Source organism: Rhineura floridana, chromosome 10 (assembly GCF_030035675.1).
Source record: "Rhineura floridana isolate rRhiFlo1 chromosome 10, rRhiFlo1.hap2, whole genome shotgun sequence".
NCBI lineage: Eukaryota > Metazoa > Chordata > Lepidosauria > Squamata > Rhineuridae > Rhineura > Rhineura floridana.
Window position 1 is genome coordinate 45,227,507 of NC_084489.1, and position 22,431 is coordinate 45,249,937.

A 22,431-nucleotide genomic window follows, 5' to 3' on the forward strand; every position below is an offset into this window, starting at 1 on the left:
GGAACAGAGCCCTTTCAACGAAAAAACAAACACACACTCTCTGTCTCTGGACAATAGACCAGATCTGTTGATGAGGCAGGAGTCCCAGAGGCTGCTTTCCCCATGCCCATGGAGAAGGGGAGGCATTAGTGACTGTGAAGGCTGTTTCCTCACTAGAGACCAAGGAGGGCTCAAGGGTGCAGACTGCCATGACAGAGTGGGAGAATTCAGAGAGGAGGCAGTTCTGACAGAGTCTCTCTAGGAGAGGCAGCACATCAAGGGAAAAAAGGTGGCACATCCAACTTCCACCAGGAATTCCTGTAAGGATGGGGATTCTTTCAAGTAGCACCATTTGGAAAGATTCCAAACATACATCCATGAAGTTTCTTTTCTACTGGTGCCTGTTTCCTATACTTTAGAAGCTTTTTACAACTCAGTGCCCCACTCAAATATGTAGTAAAAATGTAAACATTTATTTCTCATCACTGAGAATGAATGTGAACATGCATTTGCCATGTCTAAGCCATGGTTTCTTTGTGTGGCATGTCTGGAGCTGTTTCATATGTTGACATATCTAGATGTATGAAATACGAGTGATTAGAAAACAAATATGAGACTGCTTTCTGTCATTGTATTGCCAGAATCCAACTAGTATTGAAACAAGAGTGTACATCAGTGTATGGTATGGGCGCCCACACATAGTGAGAAATCACCCACATCAGACGTAGTATGTGTGCATCTGAATCCATCTGGAGTTACATTTCTTATTTAAAAGCAGAGGGTAGATATCTTCTTGTGGAATCAAATTGTTGTAATATGAATTCATAGACTGTATGATTGGTGAGATTCCAGAATGCTTTCTTTTCCAAATTACATCCACATGGTGTGGTAAACATTTTGTTCTTTGGTTGGTATGTAAATGCAGTAAATCACACATTTAAATAAGAATAAAATTATTACATGCCAGGATAAACTAGATTCATTGAATCAGAAGTTCAACAACAATAAGGTCTACTTTTTGGAGATGGTGGAATAGATTTCCACAGAATGATGAACAGGAAAGAGCAATTACCAGGACTGCTGTTACAGGTTTAACCGATGAATAAAACAATTTGCTTTACATGTTCCATAAGCATCACACAACTAGGATGCCAGAACCATAGAAGCAGCAGTGGGTGGTCGATAATGTGAGTTAATTGGTGTGGGACAAGAACAAAATCTCTGCTGCTCATTTTGTTTTTTCCTATCCTGCTGTGTTTGATGGTTTACAATATGTCTAAACTTTTCAAGTACCTAAGTCTGTGATGTTCCCTGTTGTTAAATATTTGGCTTTCCTAAGTGAGAATATTGAGAAGTAGGATTGTAGCACTGTATACAAAGAAAGCTGGGGACAGGAATGGTGTGGTAAATATGATTGCCCATGACATCTTGTATTGAGTCAGTTTGCACTGCCAGTTTAATTCTGTAGAAGCTCCACGAAAAAATTATTTCCTATCAAAATATCACTTGGATGAAATATTCACTCACAGGTTCAGCTGTAAATTAGAAAGACAGCCCAATTCTTGTTTCTACTTTTATTTTGGTTTCATGAATCCAAAATATAAAGCAGCCACTCAGAAAAAAAGCTTTGCTTTTATACATGTGGGGAACTCAGCAAAAAAGTTTGCCAGTGACTTGATCCTGCAAAGAAGGCAAGGGATCTATCAATATCCCCAGGATGTCCTTTTGCATTGACTGTTGTCATTCAAAAATGTGCACGGCAATCTGCGAATGAGGATAAGAGAAAATATTCAGCTAAGTTCCAAATTCCTATAGAAGTGGAAGTTGAGGCAAAAACCATTTCCCCAACCATAGTAGGATCATCTATTCTGTTCTATGCAACCCAAATCCACTGGTAACATTCTGCTCACTGTTAAATCCAGCCCTATAATGTAATTCACATCATAAGGCAAGAATTCAAGCTTCCTTCAAGCTTAATATTGCAGTGTATTAGACATGAGTGGTATGCTTTCAACTTGTGTAGTATGCTTAGGTACAGATACTGAAGGGGAAATCAATAATAGGATATTCATAATATGTAGGAAATGAAGAAAATCATGCAGGAGAGAAGTTTGGTTATGTTGATGGTACTAATGTTCATCTTCGTGTCATTCACTTAATGTATTTCTATACCAGTAACAACAGACTGTTCTGTCATTCAGTTTATCAAAATTGTTGATGACATCCGAGAATCATATTGAAGTCTATCAAAAAGATAGTTCCAAAATTTAAAATATGAACTTAACGGAATTCATCTGTCTTTCATTTTTGAAATTAAAAAATACTGTAAAGAAATGTGGGAGTAATTATGTGTAATGGATTGTATTCCGGCTTCTGTTGCTCTTTTAAAAAAACAATGCCATTTCAGTCAAATGCGTGTGTTGTACTGCACACAATAACCAGCAGGATTACTCAGGACAGGGAGCATGGCCAGCTGACAGTTTCCCAATATCTTTAAATATGTACATTTGTTTCTTTCTGTCATTACAGTTTTGGAGTGTTCAGTGCCTATAAAAAAAATACTTTGTGCACTCCCTTTTTTAAATACCAGGATGATATCTGTAACAAGGATGATCAGGGGACTGGAAACAAAGCCCTATGAGGAGAGACTGATAGAACTGGGCATGTTTAACCAGGAGAAGAGAAGACTGAGGGGAGATATGATAGCACTATAGTACATGAAAGGGTGTCACACAGAGGAGGGCTAGGATCTCTTCTTGATCGTCTCAGAGTGCAGGACACAGAATAATGGGCTCAAGTTGCAGGAAGCAAGATTTTAACTGGACATCAGGAAAAACTTCCTAACTGTTAGAGCCATATGACAATAGAATCAATTACCTAGAGAGGTAGTGGGCTCTCCGACACTGGAGGCATTCAAGAGGCAGCAGGACAGCCATCTGTCAGGAATGCTTTGATTTGGATTCCTGCATTGCGCAGGGGGTTGGACTTGATGGCCTTATAGGCCACTTCCAACTCTACTATTCTATTATTCTAACTGTAAAACATTCCTTGACACAGGATGAGATGTTTCTGCTGATAATCAGAGCCAGTCTTACTATTAGGCATGTTGAGCCACTGAGCTCAGACGGTGGACTGGAAACTGCAGCAGAATGCCCGCAGCCCATCCATCCTGCTCATCCCTACCATTCTGCTTCTGAAACTAAGCTGTCGCTTTACTCCAAATAGTCAACATCGGTGTTGAGCCTCAGCTAACCCAGAATGGACAGGGAAGGGGGAGGCATGAGTTTCAGGCGCCTCCGCTGCCAGAGGAAGCAGAATTGGGAATTGTTGAGTCTGAGTAGGACCTTGCGGGAGGGGGTCAGCCTGCTCACCAGCCAATTCCCACGGGTCCCGCACTCTCCGAGGAACAGAGAGCGCCGCCCCCAGCTGCTGCAGAAGACTTGTTCTGGGAGGCTCCAGAGACAGTGCCAGCGCCTCCCTTGCCAAGCAGTTCCCAGGAGGATACCAGTGTGGCACAGCCCCCTGATCTTGAGCCTGTTGCTCAGGAACAGGTGTCTTCCGATGAGCCGTTGGAAACACGCCCTCTGTCCCCGCGCTCCCGCTGCCGCGAGAAACGGACAGGGCAAAGACAGGAATTACGCAGGAGTCAGAGATTATGTTTGAAAATGTTCCCTTCTTAAGCTTGCCGCTTACAGTGGGGAGTCATTGAGTTAACTTCCTTCACACGCTGCAGAGCATGTCTAGAGTGTAGTTAGGAATTCTAGTGAGTTAGCGCAGGGTTTTCTATGAAGCGCAATGCCTTTGATGTATCCATTACTCTAATAAAACGAGATTTACTTGCACCTACGCTTCAGCCTCATCCTTCCGGCTCTGAACAGGACAATCGGGCAGCACCATCTTCAATCCCTCAAAATGCAATGCACCGCATTATGACGTTACGTTGGGCATTGCATTTTGAAGATTGAATATGGCAGCTTCTTGTCACACATAATCCAGACCCAAGAAGGGTCCTGGCTCCTATTTTCAAGTGGAGTCCTTTAAGCTGCTGGTTGAGTAAAGGGATGGTTCATGTAACTGGGCGTGACATTGGCAGCCCTGGACAGGGATCCATACTCAGACATTTGCATAATCCCCCCCACCTGACCAGCGGTTTACCTGGTTCCAGAGGCAGGGTGACACTTTAAAATAAGAGTTGAGTTCCCGCTTAGCTCAGTTGGCAGTAGGTGACAGCCATCTTAAATCCTTAAACATGCAGTGTGTGATGTTGACATCACATCAAGCATTGCACCTTGAGTTTCTAGGATGGTGGTCATTTTTCCATGGCCTGGAGCTGAGCAAGAGCTTGTCTCCTATTTTAAAGTGCCATCCTGCCACCACCAGAATGATGTCCATCTAAAGTGGCGTATGTTGAGACAGCCCTCCTGCTGATTTTCAAGAAGATGTGTGTGTGTTATGTGCCTTCAAATCGATTATGACTTATGGCGACCCAATGAATTGGCAACCTCCGATAGCATCAGTCATGAACCATTCTGTTCAGATCTTGTAAGTTCAGGTCTGTGGCTTCCTTTATGGAATTGATCCAACTCTTGTTTGGTCTTCCTCTTTTTCTACTCCCTTCTGTTTTTCCCAACATTATTGTCTATTCTAGTGAATCATGTCTTCTCATGATGTATCCAAAGTACGATAGCCTCAGTTTCATCATTTTAGCTTCTAGTGATAGTTCTGGTTATCTCACATTCCATGTTCCTATTATGTACATCATACAACTCTCCTTTCACATCTGTGCACATCAGCCTCTGGGCTTCCTTTCGGCTTTGACCCAGTTGCGTCATTAGTCACAGCACTACTCATACTTGTCCATTGTTATTCCTCAGTAGCTCAGTGCCATCTGACCTGGGGGTCTCATCTTCCAGCACTATCTCATGTTGTATATTGTATAGTCTATTCATAAGGTTTTCATGGTAAGAGAGATTCAGAGGTGGTTTACCATTGCCTTCCTCTGAGTCTGGATGCATCTTAGTCTGGTGTCTCAGCTTTGACCATTCCACCTTGGGTGACCCTGCTAGGAGTCTAGCCTCTTGGTCTAGAGACTCATGACGGCATTGCTCTCAGTTTCTTTGACACTTTCAAACCCCCTCACCACGTTAAGGTGTGCATCCTAGAGGGGGTTCAAGAAGATAACTCTTGATAAATATTAGTTTCGTTTCCAAATTAAGTATGCTAAACTGATTTTGTCATTGTCTTACACTATATACAGCCAGAGTTGTGCTCAGTTCAATATTTGAAAATCTAGCCTAAAGGAAGGAAAATAATCTGGTGTTATGTGAACTTAAGAAGCTGTATAGGGAGTTGGACCATTTAATCTTATATTGTGTGCACCAACAGGCAGCGGCTCTCAATGATTTCATGCAAAGATATTTATCTGTCCTGTTACCTGAGCAATTTTTTAAGTAGTAGATCCCCAAAATGGAACCTATGGCCTTCTGCAGGCAAAGCATGTGCTGCGTCACTGAGCTGTGGGCCCTCTCTGCTTCTCATTTCTCTTCCCCAGAAATGTTTTGAATTCATGTATTGAATTTACCTTTTTAGATATAAAAGAAACTGATAATGGATGTATTTTTTTCTCTTTCAGGACAGTCTTAAGCTTCAAGAGACTATGGATTCAGCTGCTGCACTTATCATGGCATTAATAAGAGACAGAAATCCTGCCTTTGTAGGCCAGCTTCTAGTAGCATGAAAAGGAAATATACATATATCAAGCAGGCTTCATTGCAGGCTTTTTAACAGTTATAATTGAAATCTACTAACAGTGTATTTAGGGTGGCATTTAAATATTTAAGGAGGTTTTATATGAAATATAGGTACTATAAGATACAGAAGGGTATGTTGCCTTGAGTGTCTTTGGGCAGAGAAAACTGCTAAGAAATAAGATTATGCTGTTATATCCTTTTAGAACACAAATTGTTTCAAAGCCATGTGGATGCGATCTAGCCAAAGTGAAGTACTTTATGTACAATTATTCCATGAGAGCATACTATACTAAGCATGTGTTTAACTATCCCATCTCCTTTTCAAAACTCTGAGGGCGATTTATTTCACTATATTATTCCACTTTAAACAGTCACAGCTGCCCTCAAAGAATCCTGGGAAGTGTAGTTTGTGAAGGGTGATGAAAGCTGTCAGAAGATTCCTGTTTCCCTCACAGAGCTACAACTCTCAGAGTTTTCTGGGAAGACGAAGTGACTGTTAAACCACTCTGGCAATCTGTAGCTTTGTGATGAGAATAGGTACCTCCTGACAATTCTCAGCATGCTTCACAAACTACACTTCCCAGGATTCTTTGGGGGAAGCCAAGACAGTTTAAAGTGGAGTAATAGTGGAATAAATATCTGGTGTGAATGTGGCCTGAGAGGTCTAGCAGCAGAATGCTCATTTGACTCCCCTACTTATTGGTAAACTGGTCTGGCTCCAATCGAGACATCTTCAGGTAAAGCCTTTAATCAAAAACATGATATATATCCACCTGCTTATTATAAACATATTTTAAAAGTGTTCAGAAGTAGCTACTACTAAGATTAATTAGACATACTCTCAAGTAAGTGCATATAGGATTGCAGCCTAATTGGACCATATATGCAATACATACACATAGGACATACAATGCCCTTGTTCATGCATCACAGTAAACCATAGCTAACAGTTTGTCATGACTATGTCTTTCTGGTTCATTTCACTCCTCCGTGCTAACATGCAGAGGAAACAAACTAAAATCCCTGTTTTAGTGTTATGGTTATTTAGTGTTATTTGTTTTGCTCCCCAAAAATGTGATCTGTACCCAAGTTTTGTTCTTGCCTTACTGATCATGGTTTGCTGGAGCAAAATGAACCATGATCCCTGGTTCAGAAGCCAGGGACATAGTTTGTTTCCCCCACATGCTAGTAGGAAGGGTATAAATAGCTCCAAAAGACAAGTTCATGGTAAACCATTAATGATAATGTACCATGATGTAGGGGAACTGGGCTAAAGTTCACTTTTCAGAACATGATTAGAGAGATTGTGAATTAGTGTTGTACCCCATGACACTATCTGTAAAGAATCAGAAATTGCTGTAACATGTTCACTATAACAAGTATAGTGACTTAAAAATGCTAGTTCTTGCAGAGAAGAAAACTATTTTGAAAGCAACCAGTATCCCACTTTCTCTCTGGAAAACCCCAAACACACTCTTGTTTCTCCTGCACTTTCACACAATACACCAGTGTTAACATCAAGCACACATCCCATTAATTCATCATGTACACAACAAACACACATAGATGGATCAATTAAGATACAATGGAAACAGAGAAAGCTAAGCATGAGTCAGCCACTGGGGTGGGAAAGTGAGAATTATGCAGCACTCTGAGCATTTACAAGAGATGCTGTTACTCTGGTGTCCATTTGATCCTAATGTGCTCCCTTTGTACATTTTGTATTTTTAATCAAAATACATCAAAAGTAATGTTAAGAAAGCATCTCCTTATATATGAAACTACTCCATTTGCTGTAACTCAAGGACTGACTTGACCTTTTTTAAGGTTCTCTCCCCCTCCCCCCCAGTGATGAGAAATTTGTTCAGCACTTTATGGGGAGAGTGAGCGAGCAAGAGAATGGAGCTTATGAAATGGAAATAGACTGCCTTCAAGTCGATCCTGACTTATGGTGACCCTATGAATAGGGTTTTCATGGTAAGCGGTATTCAGAGGTGGTTTACCATTGCCTTCCTCTGAGGCTGAGAGGCAGTGACTGGCCCAAGGTCACTCAGTGAGCTTCATGGCTGTGTGGGAATTCGAACCCTGGTCTCCCAGTCATAGTCCAACACTCTAACCACTACGCCGCACACTGACAGGGTGAACCAAAAAAGCCTCTGAGAAGAAATAAAGTTGGTTCCCCCACTTGTGCACATCAGTCCTCCTACCCCTCTGACCTGCTGCCTAAATATAATGCTTGTCTAGGCTGGGGCAAGCACTGCAGGCTGCTATTTTTGCATTTCCCTTCACTGCAGGCAGACAGACAGGTAACCACACAGCTCAACTGCCTCTTGGAAGGACCAATTGGAAAGGGGGCAGAGTAGCAAGGCAGCCTGTAGGAGCAAATAAGGGAGCCATGACAGCCTTCCCCTCCCAATGTGTATACACATACAATTTCTTTCTTTTTGTGGTCTAGGAAAAGTATGTCATTACCGATAGTGGTAGGCTTTCTGTTTTGCTGCTTCTACACTTATGAAATACATGAGAAATACAAAGGAAAGACAACAACATCAACTTAGCCGCTTACCATTTAACTCTATGTGCTGAGCATTATGTTAAATATTAGTTGTAGTTGCTAATATTTACATTTTAGTTGCTAATTAAGCAAAACTTTTCAAATCCATATTTTTTAATTCGATTGTGTATGCATTATGCGTCCTCACTGTGTTTTGAACTGATCACTGTGACTTCATATGTTCATTTTTTCATGTATGGAGCTGGTCCCCTGCGTTGAAGGGGAAAAGAGAAGCCCCTTGCATTACAAAGGCACGCTAGAGTCCTTGTGCCAGCAAAGAAAGATTGATTCAGGAGATGGAATGCAATCTTGTCATCAGTTAGCCTTGGCTCACACTTTATGCAACAGAAACTCTTCCTGAAGGTACACCAGTGTGTCCCGCAACAAATATATACAATCTGGATGACATACCTGCATCTTTAAAGACTGATAGAATGTTTTGAGAATGGTCTGGCATGTGTGTAACGATACTGATATATTGTTAGCTACAGAGATATCAATGTAACATTGATATGCATAATTTGAGCCTGCCATGTAAGATGTAGAGCTTCCCTATATTACTAACTGTAGGGCTTTCTCCTTGGAGTAGGTGGTTAGTGTCTCTTGCTCCTTATCTGGGAATCCTTTCCTGTATCCTATTAGAATTAAGTACGAATGAGCAAAGGTCAGCTAAGTTTCTGTTCGTCAACTTAACTGTTTTCATACAATATGTAAAGTATGAAGGTCACTAAATCAAAAATGGTTAATGGTTAATCAGCATTGCAGGGTTTTAAATATTTACATGGGTGTATTCATGCACAACCACTTTGAGCTTGACAAGGAAATAACCATGCTCACATTTTGACCCATTGGCCATATCCTTGGGTGCAGCTTTGTATAATGAAGTTAAGGCTAATTAATTATGGAGCAGCTGATTGGATCATCGCAACATTTTTATGCAGTCACTTCAAAGATCCAAGTCATTGTTGGTGAGGGTTTTTTTTATTCTTCCTCCAAGAAGTATAGTGAAGAGAAAACTAATAGAAATGGAGGTAAAAGAGCCACATTATATGCATTGACCATATAAACTAATATTTTATTTCTTTTTAGTCTGCTCTTCAGAACACACACAAAAAAAGATTCTCAGACCAGTTTACATATATCAGTAAGACAGTCATTGCCCTCGGGCTTGCAGTCTAATAGTTGTAAAACAAACAAACGTGATGCTGTGAGCAGGGCTGTGGAGTCGGTATGCCAAACCTTCGACTCCGACTCCTCTATTTTTCTACTTTCCAACTCTGACTCCTTCATAAATGGCAAATGTATATTAACTAGTAATAACAAATTTACTGTAGTAAAATGGTAGCACAAGGCATTTCATCACCACCACATGAATCATCAGGCTAGATTGATAGAACATAAAATATATTTATTTGATTAAAATTTCTGAACAAGAAAACTTTCCTAAATTCCTATGAAAGTGAATGCAACAGACTATGCATTTAATAATTTTTTTAAAAAATTTTTTAACAGAAACATAGGATATCCGTTAAAACTAAAGAATATATAAAACTATGACTAACAGAACATAATACATAAGCTGTCCTCTTACAAACTTTTTATAATTACATTACCAGATGCTTTCCTATAATTTCTTTAATAAACATATGTACTACAGAATTAGGTCTAATAGACCACAAAATTATTTATCTGAGCAAAGAATCTGAACAAAAAAATGCTGTCAAATGAAAACATACAAGACACTGTTACGCACTTAATATTTTTAATAAATCTATGAAGAATTTGTCCTCAGAAAAAGAATCGCCTCGATCAGATCCTCCTTCATGGATGCCCTCAAATCTGATCTAATTATTCTAAGAGCAGAGAACAACCTCTCAACACTAACTTGGGTCGGTGGCAAAGCAGTAACCACCAGGACAACATCTCTGACAATTTCAGGATATAAGGGAATGGCTTCTTGCACTGTTAGTTTTGATGAACGATCAAATTTTTCTACTTCTTTTAGTGCAAGTGAGAAATTTTGCTGAAATTTACTCAGTTCTGCATGGGTTCGGAGGAATCCTTCTCTGTGTGGCGATGCTTTGCACGCTCCTTGTGATCCAAATATTTTTCAAAATCAAATTCATCCTCATTTGATGAGGCTGAAGACATGGCAACACTAACTTCTTCCTCCTGACATTTCTGTAACCCAGTCATCCTAACTGCTACCTCACACAGAGCATCTTTCCCTTTAGTCAGCTGTTCATCATGCATCAGAATCCAGTGCATTGGGTCTACATAAACAGCTGCCAAAAGAATCTTGTTTTGTAATAATAGTGCCTCTCTTCGTTTCATTGAAGCAGCAATGCCATCTGCAATTAACCCTCCTCTTTGGGACAGGCAAAACATCAGGTTCTTCCACTCCTTCAAGAAAATGCCTGGAGTTAAGTCCTCAGCTTGTAATTTTTTAGTTACTGTAAATGGGTGATGGAGCAACTCTTTCAATTCTGTCACCTGTGTCCATTGACCTTCACTTAGCATCACTTGAGGGTTGGCCATATCCACAAGAAAGGGTTTCAGGTCAAGCAAGCGCTGAATCATTAAGTAGGTGTGGCTTGATCTATAATTGCCCCTTTTCCAGTGCGTCTCTTCAAAATGGAATCAACTTTAGGTGTTCTGGCAGCAGTAACTAATTTCCTCACCTTGCCAATCAGAGCAGCAGCATGTCCTCCTTTCAGACTGTCTCTTATTGCCAGCTGCTGTGTGTGCACAACACAGCACATGTGATGAATTTGGGACAGTTTTGAGGCAGCTTCAACAAGATCATCTGAAGGATCATCATTTTGTTCTGTAGCAACTTCAGTTTGTTCCTCAGTTGCAGGAGCGTGCTCTTCAATTTCAAACATTCCTATATCTCTGAAGTGTTCTTCTAGCTGTTGGTCACCTTCATTATCTGCATTCATTAGTTTAATTGTACTTAGCATGTTTGAAGCATTGTCAGTTACAATACAGAGAACTTGTTCTTTTTTAAGTTCATAATCTTGCAGAACCTTTTCCACTAAGACCTGGAGAAAGTCGCTGGTGTGATGAGCTTCTGTGTCTTTTACTGCCAGTGTCTTGGTAACTATTTCATTCTTGTCACAAACAAATTGGACATTGATGGCAAAATAGTTCACTCTGTGGCATGTGCAGGCATCCAAATACAAAGCATCCCTTGAGAGTTTTTTTAAGTTCTCCCTTTTGGTTAAGGACTTCTTCAATCGCTATTTTCCTAATACTGTCTCTTTCCAGAGAAACACCAAGTTTGCGGGCCATTTCTCCATTCAGACCTATAAAAGCCAGTCGTGAAAATAATGATAAAGGCACACCATCCTTTGCAACAAGTTCAATGATATGTTTTTTGAATGTATCTGCCATCATTGTTACAGTAATTTTGTCACCAACAAAATATCTTGTAACTGATGTCTGAGAAGTTTTCTGATCCTTTGCTTGGCTGGAAGTGCTGGACATTAGTTCCTGGCTTTTGCTGTTATCTTTCTCATTCACAACTTTGAATACTTCTGGATGAAAGTGCTGTAAATGTCTTTTTAAATTGGAAGCTCTCGTAGGAGCATGTTTATCGCTGCCTGAATATGCGCTGATCTTGGCATCACACCATATGTCTTCATCTGGGTCTTTTGTCATACACAAAATGTTTTCCATCCTGAGTTATGGTGAAATGCTCAAATACAGCTGACTTCATGGGAAGCTTCTTTGACATTGTGAATTTATATTTTTAAAAATTACAAATATTTTTCCTGAAAAATAAAAAAGTATAAAATTTAGGTATAAAATGATATATTTACCCAAAGCCCATGAAAGCCCAACAGACTCAGTTCATTCCTCTGGCTATGCCTTTGCACACCAGTTATCCTGAAAAATATACCCAAAGCCCCAAAATGACAACCTTCCTATGACAACCTTCCCCAAATGGCTGCCTCACAAAAGGTCTGCCAAAATGGCCACAAGGCAAAGAAGGGCCCAGTCACATGGCCCCGAACTAGCACCCATGCTCCAGCACTAACTGTAGGCCCCAAATGATTCCAGGCCCTTAAGCCACCCAGGAGGCCTCAAATGAAGCAGGCCTAGTAGACCCTCTCCCTGCCCCGACTCCAAACCTTGCAATACCAGCCCTCCTCCAGGCCCTTAACAGGCCAGCCAGACTGCACAGGAGGCTGCTAAGTGAAGCAGGCCTGCCAGGCCTAGCAGAGACTCTCTCTGCCCAGACTCCAAACCTTGCAGGCCCCTTGCCTCAACTGCTCCAAGCCTCTCTCTCATGCTCCAATGCTGAGAAGCTGACCCACCAGGTCCTCTTTCTCCCGCCTTGTGTGCCACCGAAACAGATAACCAGCCAAGACCCAAAGCATCTAACGTGGCCTAGCAACCTGTTCCATCTAAGGCCTAAAGCACCTAACGTGGCCTAGCTACCTGCTCCGTCGTCGCATCAGGTCAGAAAGAGGCCGAGGGGAGGTGGAGCAGGGCTTAAATAGCCACCCTGCGCCACCCCCTATGTGACAGGCATGCGTGGCCATGCCACACCCAAAAAGAGAGGGGCGTTGAAGCCATGCCAGGTCTTCCCCAGCATGACTGCAAAGGCCCACCATTGCCAGAGCTCTTGGGTCTGACAATGGTGGGAATTGTTATAATATTATAAGTTTTTATTTTGAAGCCGGAGTCGGTACATTTCTACCAACTCCGACTCCACCAAAAATTGCTTCCGACTCCACGACTCTGACTTCACAGCCCTGGTTGTGAGTGTCTGTGATAGATGAATGTCATTGTTATTCTCTTGTCCTTTGATAACTTTACAAAGATTTATTTGCAGTTTTATTTTTGTTTGATTCTTACAGTTGTGCATTTCCAGTTGAGCGCCATAAGGGGGTAATTATATAAAGCTGTTATCAGCCTTTCTAAATGCTGGGGTAGCTGACACAAAAGCATGGTAGCGCTAATTTTCCTAAGGTGTATACCAAAATGTCAAAATCTAGTGTTGAATAGTAGTCAGGTGACTGAGTTTTGGTTTTGGTTTTGGCCTTGGTTTTGCAACTCATCTCTGCCATTAATTCACTAACAGGTGTTAAGCAAGCCACGCTCTCTGTGACCTCTCTACAGCATTGGGATAATAATGGTAACCTACCTCACAGGCCTGTTCCTAGTGCATGGATTAACTGAGATAATGTCTGTAAAGTGCTTTCAATACTGAGAGTGCTATTTGCATTCTGATTGTTGTTATTATTAGCATCACCTTTAGATTCAACTTTTACCTGTTACTTTTTACATCTTTGAATATGAAGCATTAAACATGAACATATCTACTATCAAAGCTGTGTTGTTGCTCTGTAGCCATTCTCTTTTTTGAAGTCACTCTAGAAACGTTTTGGAAAAAGCCCCAGAGTCATTAATCTGATTTGCACCAATCAGATGCCACTCAAAACCCATGGCATGAAAAGAATATGTAGTTTAATTTACAAAAACATGCATATTGGTACTTAAAGTTGGCTGGACTTTCTGTGACATCAGAGAAGATCAATTAACAATACTAGGGCAAGCACACAGGTACTAGTTCCAATAAGCATCTTAATTTTAAATTGGATTGGGCTCCTGTTCTTACTGCAGATTGAACAGGAGCAGTTGATAGAGTGGCCTCTTACACAATGCCCCCAAAAGAGAAAAGACATCACCAAAAAATAGGACAAAAGATGATAGGTTTATATCATATTTGCATATGCTAATTAATATATATATAGATGCAAATTTAGACATAATTTCCATGGGTTGTATCCAACACTGCATGCACAAAGTTCGGCTCATACAAGAGGACGTCCCCGTTCTCTCCCCATGTGACTTCACAATTTGCTGGGGGGGGGGTCCAACCATCTAGAGCAGATTTTGAGGGTGTTCAAGGGGTACAGAGGAGAGGGGCCACTGCGCAAGCTGCAGTCTGCCACACTAGCAGAACAGCAGCATTGGATATGACCCTATCTTGGAAGACAATCTTACTCGGCCACGAGTGATCACCAGTGAATGAATGAATGAATGAATAATTCAAATAGAAACAATATGCATCTTGACATAGTGGGGAAGATTGTGCCCTGGTGACCTGTGTGCCTGCTCAATCTAATGCCCAGTTGCAAACTGTTAATGGGCAAGCCTGCTCTCCCTTCTCATGGTTCTTTATCTTTAAGCCAGACTCACTGGACAGCCGTTCCAGGTGAGGGTTCCTTCAAATAAAGGACTGTCTTCTGACAGCCCTTCAAACTGAGGACTGGCTCCTGTAAAGTAGGGCACATGGTGGCCCTAGCAGGTGGCCCGTTGTTTATTTTTATATAACCTTTTTCATAAGTTGGGAAACAAAATGGTCAGGAACAGTAAGTTTTCTTTCTCTTGAGGACTGGTATGAAGGCATCCAGCTTCAGTTTAAAAGCTGTATCTTTTTTTGCATTTGAACAATTCAGGTTGCTTTTTTAAAGGAATGAATAGGAGCATGTTGGAAACCTGATCATGCCAGAAATCCTGAGGGGAAAGCCCTTTTGCTCTGGTATACCTTAGGTCGAGCAGACACAAGATGCACTTCTAACACAGCATCACCGAAAGGAGCAGACAATAAGAAACAAATCTTCCATAAGTAATTCAGATCAACACTGTACTAGACAGAAGCAATTGTAGGCATAGCCTAATATTAATATGTCATTCAGAATTGTTGTATTTGATTATCTTTACTGTTTAAAACAACCCACCTGATTATTCTGTACTCTCTTTTTTTGACAGTGGAATTACTTAGTTCTAATCCCAGTGGCTGCTTCTTTTTAAATATGTATTATTGGATCTTTATCCTGACTTGAAATACATGGTTTGTTGAATAATTCTTTTTGTATGATTTTGAAAGAGCGCTATTCAAAGGTATTTCCTCTTGTTTGTTTGAAGGATCACTTACTTGAACCCACAACTTGCTTTTGTCTCTGAATTAACTTGAAGAGATGCCAAGACTTGCAAAAGAAATAAACCCTTGACGCGCTCCAGTTGATAGTATATTCTCTGAGTCGATGACCTTTATATTTGTGCTGTACTATAGACCCAAATGTAAAAGATCTATGTCTCAGCCACACATCTAAGCCGCCCTGAGTGCCCCATTGTGGGGTAGAAGGGCAGGATAGAAATATTTTAAATAAATCTTGATGCTGTATTTGAGCACATGAAGGCATTTCAAGGCAAAATTTGGTTCTGTTTTCTGCTCTTTTTCAGTGGTTGTAATTCTTCCTTGCAAGTTCATTTTGATGAGATATATATATACTTTTAATTCAGATAATACAGGTTTACGTTTTTTCAAAAACTAGAGGGGAATTATTTGTGGCGTCAACAAAATTTGTCATAAAATGACAGTGAATTTTATCAGAAACTCACAATGCTGGAAACTGTTCTGAAACATTTTCCTTACATTGTCTCATTTCAATTTTGTCCACATCCTGCCACCAGAAATTGGACTTCTTGTGTGTCTGCTACTATTTAGACAGTGCTTCTCTAATTTCAAGGAGCACACATTGGCAAAGTTCTCATGTAAATCAGCCTTTGCCAACCTGGTGTTCTCAAGATGTTTTGGATGACAGCTCCCATCAGCGCTAGCCGTGAGCATGACTGTTGCAATTGATGGAAGTTGTAGTCCAAAATATTTGAACAGCACCAGATTGGCAAAGGAAGCAGTAAGCTATAGTTAATCATTTACCACGAATGCTCTGAAATTGCCTGCTTTTTTCCTTCCTGCTAGCATGTAGCAGAAGCAACCCACATTCCCTGGCTCAGTGTTGCATTTGAATCAGGGACTGTGATTTGTTTGGAACAAAACAAATATGATCCCCAGTTCTGATGTAATGTTAAGTCAGGGATCATGTTTTGTTTTATCTGTATGTAAACAGGGAGGAACAAACTGGGCAAGATCGACATATACATAGTAAGGCATTAACTATGGTTTATTGAGATGTGTGAATGAGGCCATAGAGAACACTTTGGGCATGACATGCAAAAACAAGATCTTAGGACACATAACTACAATCATGGAATTTTTGTCCATGGATTCACTGCTTTGGTGTTTTCCATGTTCCCACTGTGTTTGTATGAGGTGCAGGGGCAGATTATGGGTATTTTCTGTGGAGAATGTGGACACTAGAAAGAAGTATAAAGCAACTCTCATCAGCTTCAGCTTTTGTTCCTGCTCCCAGAGGTGTTTGAGGCATTAATAGCATTTTGTGCTTTTGTACAGAAACATCAGTCAGACATCAGTTGCACAGACAAACATAAGATTAGGGTGTCGTTTTTTTTTGAGGAGCAGCCTTTCTGAGCTTTAAAAAAAGGTGAAGGAAGAGTGCCATGTGGAATGTTGCTCCACGAATAGATTAAACAGCACCCACCACCACAAAATGTACTCATTTCAGTGAAACAAGAGATTTATAGAAATATTCATATATTCCTATTTAGAGAAACAGGTTTTGTGCAGTGTGCCTAAAAGAAAATGAAAGCAATTAACTGCATGATAAATCAGAAGTGTCTTGATCCTATCCAATTGGAGTCTACTAGAGCAAGTTAATACTGAGCATCGTGAATTTGTAACCCAGTGAGTCAGAGTTAGGCATATCCACTTAACTGTTGTTAGAGGATGAAGAGTGAATCTACCTCCTACCAATTATTTGTACAAATCTGCATAACTGGAAAGTTAGTATTAACTCCACATGAGGCACACGTTTTCTATAAGGAAACAAATTCCTATAACCCAGGTTTGGCAGGATATCCTAAGACTTGCCACCCTCCTACCAGCACCAAACCCTGTACTTGCTAGGATAAAAGCTCTGACATGACATTCTGGCTTTGGCCAATGCAGCTGGCCTGTCTGCCAGTGAGTGAAAAGATGGAGCTAGCTATAGTGGCCCATGAAGCAAAGGGACAGGTCTTCAACAGGCCAACTGGGAGGAAGGGCGGGATATAAATCAAATAAATAAACAAACAAACAGGGCTGGCTCTACCATTAGGTAGAATGAGGTACCTGCCTCAAGCAGCAGATGTTGGAGGGCGGCAGCGGCAGCAGCCCCTTTATGGTTGCTCCTTACTATTTCTCTCTGTTGGCTGATAAAGCAGTGTGTGCCACATAGTCTAACCTGCACTCCCTACTTTACTCTGCTGCCTTCAGGTGTGCTGGGGGACGTTATCCTGTTACCAGTTTCAAGATAAAATTCAACTGCCAGTCCAGTTGCTTCTATACATGAAGTGGAGGGTGTTGCCATCTTGTTCTTCCCCTCATGCAGCAAAATATCTTGGGCCAGCCTTGGACTTCTGGGAGGGAGGAAGCGGAGATTAGTCCCTTTACTGTTAAGCATGCTCTCCTTTCCCCACAAGGCATTGCGCAGCTGACAGGAGAGCCGTGGGAGAGACAGCCATGAGCGACTTTCAATAAGCCTTGGGAAAACAGAAAAGATACTGGTGGTGGGTGGAAAGGCATTCTGATCTGAAGCTTTCACCATCCTTTAGCTCAAAGCAGGAGAGAGACTTCTGAAGGGGAGGGAACTAAAAATGTCAAAACCCTGGAGCAATGGAGCTCAAGGTCTACAGCTCCCCGCTGATTTGACTTCTCCCGGCCACTTTAAAGCAGAGAATTCCCTCATCTCTTGCTACTTGGCAAAAGCAACCAGAGGTGGGCAAAGAGTTGTGGTCCTTGCCTCCTGAGTAGGGATGGAATGATCTGCCAATTTTGGTTCTCTCAGTTTCTCATTTTTCTTATCTCAAATTCAGTTCACATTTCTGCAGCAATTTGCAATCCTTTTTTTAAAAAAAAATCAAAATTCTTTATCTTAGTGCGAACTTCACCTAATAAATACATTTTTGTATGCAGTTTAGACTAATGTACACATTTTTGCAAGCATTTTCTCTTAATATAATGCATTTTTGTATGTTATTTTCACCAATATATTCATTTCGTGCCCACTTTCCCCCAGTATATGCATTTTTGCAAACATTGCTTGGTTGGAGAACTGCACCGCAAAATTCAAATGTGTGAATTGTTTCAGAAAGTACAAATTTGATAGATTTGGCTTTAAATGCCAACTGAATTGAATTTCTCCCCCATCCCTACTTCTGACTCACGTTGTGCCTGTAGACCCACCTCCTGATCAACCTGCAACACCAAGCCTACACAGTATGTGTAAGAAATCCAGCTCTTCTCCCCCAGTTTCTTTCTAGCAAGGCAGACGATAGTTTTGCTTCAATACTACTGCAAAACAAAGTGAGAATTTCTCAATGATCTTACTTTTTTCCCTTCCCCAACATCACTTCTTTTGTTGTGCCTTCTCACCAGCCAGCCTTTTCACCTTTCCATCCCCCCTTCCTTCCTCAACTGCCTGTCTGCTTCCTTCTGCCCTACTTTGCCAGCCTGGCTCTCTCGTTCAAAGCCCACCCGACTTGACTTAAACGATCCCCGCCGGTGTTCTTCTAACCCAAGGCCGTGGTCTGGCACAAGAATCCTTTCCTCGCCTGGCTGGATCAGGAACTGAGGCTGTTGGTCTTTGACACCTCCCTGCTCTGCTTGATGAGGCTCAGAGCAGATGTTGCTTCCATTGCCAACAGAGTACAGATGATCAACAGCTGGTGGGGAAGGGACAACTCTTTACCATGGCAAAGCTGTGCACCAGCAGTTAAGTAAATCCTCTGAGGGAAGAAAACCCACCACCCTGTCCTGCCTGGAATTCTTTTTTTTTTTAAATCCATCTCTGCATGGTAACAGATTAACGGGCCAGCTTCAAGGCACTCCAGACCTCCAACAGGGTTCTCTCTCAAAGTTGCCATAAAAAAAATTTTTTTTAAGTCTTTAAGAGTTGGAATTGTAATCTTGTTCTCTCTCCCTCTGTTTGGTAGGGGAAAGAAAAGAGAGGAAGGAAACCAACTGTCTAAAGGATTTGGGGAGTGGCTGCTTCGCACCAGCTCAAGGAAATCATGCTAAGCTGGCAAAAACAAAGGCTCCTAATGCCTTGAGTGCACAAGACAAAAGCCACCTTCTCCTCATTGTTGGAAAGCACAACAATTCTTCATTAATCCGATGTGTGTTGTGTGTACCTTCATGCGAGCTACCACCCAGAGACTTGAGGGGCATGATGGTTTCCTTCCCACAAAGATTTAAAATACAAAGCTTAGAATTACTGTATTTCCTGCTCTTAATAAATTAAACCAAATGGGCAGCAGCAACAACACATTGTCTGGCAAATATCTTTCTTAGAGAAGCTTGCTCTTTTTTCTTCTAACCATTTACGTTTTAACAGTAAATTAATGCAAGTGGCAGCATTTTTCTTAAGTCAAGCCTCTGAATTTCTCTGATTTTGTTAGGAATGTATATGTCTGTTTCAGGATTAATTTGAGCCAGGTTTCCCAGGGGCATAATTCATCCAAAACTGGTTTCAGAAGGCTCAGCCATGCCAATGTGAGAAGGGGGAACTTTGACTATGTGAAGTTCGCCTTTTCCTCAACCTTCTCCACCTTGGATTAAGCCAAATGGCGGCATAGGGACAGTGATCTGCGTGCCATCAGGGGATCCCTGGGGAGTTACCTTCATCCTGCGTAACGTATGCAGCCCAAGCTGCTATCCCTGCAGTACTTAGGAATGCATGAACAGTGATCTTTCCCCACACACAATGAAAAGTGGACGGGGCTCTGCAAGGCTTGGTGAACTGCACAGAGCAGCTGAGGGCGGCATGCAGCCCATGGACCACAGGTTGCCCATATGTGGGTTAAGGGACAAAGCCATGACAATTAACAGGGTTGTTAAGCAAGTGTTTCTGAGTTCAGGACTAAGTTTTGTAAAGTTTTGTTTTGAAATGAGTTTATGGGGCACATCAGAATGGCATCGGGATATTTTCAATTTAACACTGCGGAATGTGGAAAATCCACGGCGGCTATAGTATACAGCTCCTCTTGGCTGTATAATAACGATGCTGAAGTTGGTTCCTAGTTCCCAGTTCCTTATTTGCTTGAAAGTTAAAAACACTAAAAAAGAAGAAAAGTACACAGCTACAGCAACTCCAAGCCCAAGTTAACATGTCTCTGAACAACATATATATATATATATGTTGGGGTACCCTGTATCATATATCTCCGTGATCTGGAGACTCTCTCCATCAAGAATACCAATAAATTTATTTCATCAAAATTATAGGACTCATGCAATGCTCATAAATGCATAATGATGTCATAAAATCATAAAAAATAAGTAACTGGGTGTGTCCACCCCACAATCTGTTCTGGGCCAGAACAAATCATGCACCCCAGGAAAGGAGAGGGTGTCCTCTGCAAGATGCCAGTACTTCCCACCTGGCCTATAGTTTCTCTTGGGCATAGGGTGCTCATAAGGTCATCTATACAGAACTAAAATAATGAAGAGTAAGTAGAGAAAAATATGTAATTTGGGGTGTCCTCAACTAGATGCCACTGCATCCTGCCTGGAATGGATTTTCTTGTGGACACACGAAACTGATATGTATATCTATCCACAACAAGCAATGTAGAATGTATATAAGGAACTGCGGGTTCCCACCCCAAATCATGCTTTGGGCACTACCATACATCCATGCATGCAGGAGAGGGTTCCCACCCAGTTCAGAGCTTCTTTTGTATGTGTGGTACAGACAAGGGCATATATGCATTAGAAAAATAGTGAATATGTAGAGGAAAGAAAATAAGAAACTGGAGTGCCCACCCTAAAAGATGATCTGGGGCACCACCTATCATACTTCCATGCATCTGGGAGAGTGTGTTCTATGAGATACTGTCCATGCATACTTTAGAGTGTCATCTATGAAATTACATCTTCAAGAAATCATTGTTTGTTGACCCTGCCACGAGTCCTGTCACCAACATCAATGGCTTTTAAAAATAATAACAATTGGGCTATAACTAAGTAACAGGAAGGACCAATACAATTTTTTTTTAAATCCACGTAGATCATAAGCACTGGCCATAAGCACTGGCATAGCATAGAGGACCCCCTATCATTTTCTATTTTGGTTTTGCGTAGATGTTCTTATCTGTGCCCTGCCCTACGCCCAGCAGAAGTTCTGGGCCAAATAGCAAGCAGTGGTATGTCATAGAGGACACCCTCCCCTTTCCTGGGGTATATGATTTGTCCTGGCCCAGAGCAGATTTTTGGGTGGGAATCCTCAGTTACTTATTATGATTTTAAGACATCATTATGCATTTATGAGCATTTCAGAAGCCTGATAATTTTGATTGAATAAATGTATTGTTATTCTTGATGGGGAGAGTCCCCAGATCATAGTGATATATGCTATGGGGTACCCCAACATATATTTTGGGGTTCAGAGACATGTTAACTTTCCGTTGGGGTTGCTGTAGCTGCGAACATTTGTTTTTTAGTGTTTTGAACTTTCAAGCAAATAAGGAACTAAGAACTAAGAACCAACTTCAGCATCATGACAATATCACCAATTATCAGGGAAGATGGAAATTGTAGTCCTACAACATCTGGAATGCACCATGTTGGCTATCCCTGGTCTGTAAGGCCCCACAAGTAACTTTTGTTGTTTGTTATAATACATACAAGAACATAAGAACTTGCTGGATCCAACCAGTGGTCCATCTAGTCTAGCATCCTGTTTTCACAGAGGCCAATCAGATGCCCTAAAGGGAAGCCCACAAGCAGGAACTGAGTGCACAAGTAGCACTCTTCTCACTTGAATTTCCAGCAACTGATATTCAGAAGCATACTGTCTCTGACAGCGGAAGTAGAACATCACCATCATTGCTAGGTGCTGCTGATAGCTTTATCCTCCGTGAATTTGTCTAATCCTCTTTTAAAGCCATCCAATTTAGTGTCCATCACTGCTTCTTCTTGTAGCAAATTCCATAGTTTCACTATATGCTGGGCAAGACCAGGAGAAGGGATTACATTTATTCTGGTGGATTACCTTTGATATGTGCATTTTCTGTTTGCCTACATTATGTCTCTTAAATTCTGCTACTGACAGTTCAATTATGCATACATGTCTACCCAATGAGTTCAATGGGACTTACTTCCTGGTAAGTATGTACAGGATTAAGTTACCTCTAAATTATACTGTTGACAAAAAAAATTACAAAGGCAAC

The 22,431-nt window shown here is 41.2% G+C and overlaps 1 protein-coding gene across 2 annotated transcripts in view; it reads left to right on the forward strand.

The window, feature by feature from the left end:
* The window catches only part of CRPPA (CDP-L-ribitol pyrophosphorylase A), a 109,423-nt gene extending 95,669 nt beyond the window's left edge, over positions 1-13,754 (forward strand). The window contains exon 9 of one of the 2 annotated variants that reach the window (XM_061586576.1): positions 5,612-13,754. In XM_061586576.1, coding sequence (XP_061442560.1) covers positions 5,612-5,716 — 105 coding nt within the window. In that variant the 3' untranslated portion in view covers positions 5,717-13,754. The remainder of the gene's footprint in view (positions 1-5,611) is intronic. The other variant, XM_061586574.1, reaches the window with a different exon arrangement.
* The last annotated feature ends 8,677 nt before the right edge of the window (positions 13,755-22,431 follow it).